The sequence below is a fragment of the Formica exsecta genome, unplaced genomic scaffold (assembly GCF_003651465.1).
Source record: "Formica exsecta isolate Colony F162 unplaced genomic scaffold, ASM365146v1 scaffold22, whole genome shotgun sequence".
NCBI classification, from domain to species: domain Eukaryota; kingdom Metazoa; phylum Arthropoda; class Insecta; order Hymenoptera; family Formicidae; genus Formica; species Formica exsecta.
Window position 1 is genome coordinate 98,516 of NW_021849497.1, and position 2,496 is coordinate 101,011.

The 2,496-nt window shown below is 35.8% G+C and overlaps 1 protein-coding gene across 1 annotated transcript; it reads left to right on the top strand.

The window, feature by feature from the left end:
• Nucleotides 1-297: 297 nt before the first annotated feature.
• Nucleotides 298-2,215, top strand: LOC115235389 (piggyBac transposable element-derived protein 4-like). Its single transcript, XM_029807150.1, has 2 exons — nt 298-494; nt 565-2,215. Exon 2 carries the CDS (start codon nt 573-575, stop codon nt 2,139-2,141), a length of 1,569 nt encoding a protein of 522 aa, XP_029663010.1. The 5' UTR covers nt 298-494; nt 565-572; the 3' UTR covers nt 2,142-2,215.
• The last annotated feature ends 281 nt before the right edge of the window (nt 2,216-2,496 follow it).

Below are 2,496 nucleotides of genomic sequence, written 5' to 3' on the forward strand. Positions count from 1 at the left end.
GTGTGTGTCGAATATTCAATTCTGCGTAATCTGTCCGTCCGAAATCGAAGCATGTCCGCGTTGCATTAATTGCCTGTTAATCTTAAATTGCGTATTGATAATTTCGCGGTAATAGCGGGCGATAAGATCGCCGTTGGCGAGGCGATATCGAGAATTGATTCGGTCTTGCGCCCGAATTATCGAAGAACGTAATATTCAATTTCTTCGCAGTGCGAGGCGTAATTCAAGCCGAGCGAACATTCCGGCCGATTTAACCCATTTGCATCAATGCGCGGAATATTCCGCGAGCCGCGACTGTCTACTATCACCAAGCGCGGAATAATCCGCGAACCCGCGACTGTTTCTTATTGTCAGTTGCTAAGTACTCTTTAGATGTGGCAGACCATATTAATCGCTTGTGATAGCATTTTATAGGTTTATTCTATACGTACATCAGTTTATTGTAAACAAGTTTTCCTTTTTCGCGATAATCTGTTGATTCCTGAGAATCTTTCGTGAGTATTTAAGTTTAACAAGTCCAAGTTTAAAAAACCATCTAATTTTATTATTTAAACTAAAATATAGTTGCCCCAATGGATTTTGAAAGTCTTGATTCGGATTCAAGTACTGAGATTGGACCTACTCGAAAACGTGTCCGTAGGATTTCATCAAGTGATGACAGCTCAAGTGATGAAGTTGAACAGTGCGGCAATTTTACAAATGAAGGTTTCGTGTGGAAAGCCGAGAATCATACGCCCACTATACACGGTTTTTCTAGTGTTGTTGGTGCAACCGTAGATACACAAAATCGGTCAAGAAGGGAAATCTTTGAATTATTCTTTAACCAAGAATTAGTTACAAAAGTAATTACAGAAACAAATAAATATGGTGCAACCGATGAAAATTTTATACCTCTTGCAGACGATGAACTAAAAATATTTATTGCTGTAAACATTCTAATGAGCTTAGTTTGTAAGCCCACGATTCAGAGCTATTGGAGTACCGATAAAAGCTTAGAAACACCATATTTTAAAAATATTATGACCCGTACCCGATTTACGTCAATCGCCAACAATTTACATTTTTCTAGTATTATTAAATCTAAGGACCCACTTGTAAAAATTCGAGAAGTTTCTGAAATAGTAAAAAATACTTTCATCCGCATGTATGTACCAAATAAAAACATTTCGATTGATGAGTCATTAATGTCATGTAGAAGTCGCTTGCATTATATACAATTTATTAGAACAAAACGAGCGAGATTTGGCATAAAGTTTTACAAACTGTGTGATTCGCAATCGAGATACATACATAATTTTAAAATATATGTAGGAAAAGATAAAACCGTTACTGGATCTGCTAGTAGAAACGTCGTAATGAATTTATTGAAAGAAAGTCAGTTATTGAACAAAGGATACTGCTTATTTATAGATAATTGGTACAGTTCACCGATCTTATATCGAGAATTATACAGTATGAAAACGAATGTATGTGGAACCGCGAGAATTAATAGGAAAGAAATGCCTCAGGAATTCAAATCACAACAATTGCAAAGGGGAGAAGCTATTGTGTTTTCTACAAGAGAGATGGCGGCAATAAAATGGAAAGATAAGAAAGATGTCGTTTTACTAACGACTATGCATGGCTTAGAATTTGCTGAAACTGGAAAAATAAACCGATATACCGGACAAAAATGTTTAAAACCAACCGCAGTACAAGATTATAATCAGTATATGAGTGGAGTTGATGTAGGCGACCAAATGCTAAGTAAATTTCACACCATGCGAAGAAATAAAAAAGCCTATAAGAAAATATTTTTTTATTTTGTCGACATGATGTTGCTAAACAGTTATGTAATTTTTAAAAGTCATAAAAAAGATCGGTCATTTCATGTTTATAAACAGCTATTAGCTGAAGAAATTATTAACAAATATTTGCCCAATATAAAAATAAATAACGCACCTATCAATGATTCTATATCGCGATATACTGGCAGGCATTTTCCTATACGGATACCTCAAACCTTGGCAAAGGGTAATAAAACGTCAAAACGATGCGTTGCATGCTTATCTAAGTCTATTCGAAGAGAGACAATCTTTCAATGCCATATTTGTAAGGTAGCATTATGTATTGATCATTTCAAAGAATATCACGAAAAGTAATTTAATTAAATTTTCGTTGTATTATAAATAATTTTATTTCATTTATAAAAAAATATTTGTTTCTCCGTTTCTGTTAAAAAAAAAAATAAAATAAAATGTTTGATGTAAACTATTGCGTATTAGTTGTTTTAGACACTGTTTTTGACAAAATTCATAAATTTTTCTCAACGTCGGTTTCACACCCATATGCCCAACAGCGCGCGGTGATACGCGACAGTTGTCTGTCGTTCGGCTCTGATGTTCAGGCGCGGCGGCCTAAGTAGAGCGATGATGCAAATGGGTTAACGGCTCGGTCTCGGCGTACGCATTACGGGGTTTCGCGCCCCACGTCTAACACCCAGTCTCACAGTCGGGT

Bases quoted from the DNA above. Each gene is read 5' to 3' on its own strand.
- LOC115235389 (XM_029807150.1), top strand. From the start codon at position 573: ATGGATTTTGAAAGTCTTGATTCGGATTCAAGTACTGAGATTGGACCT.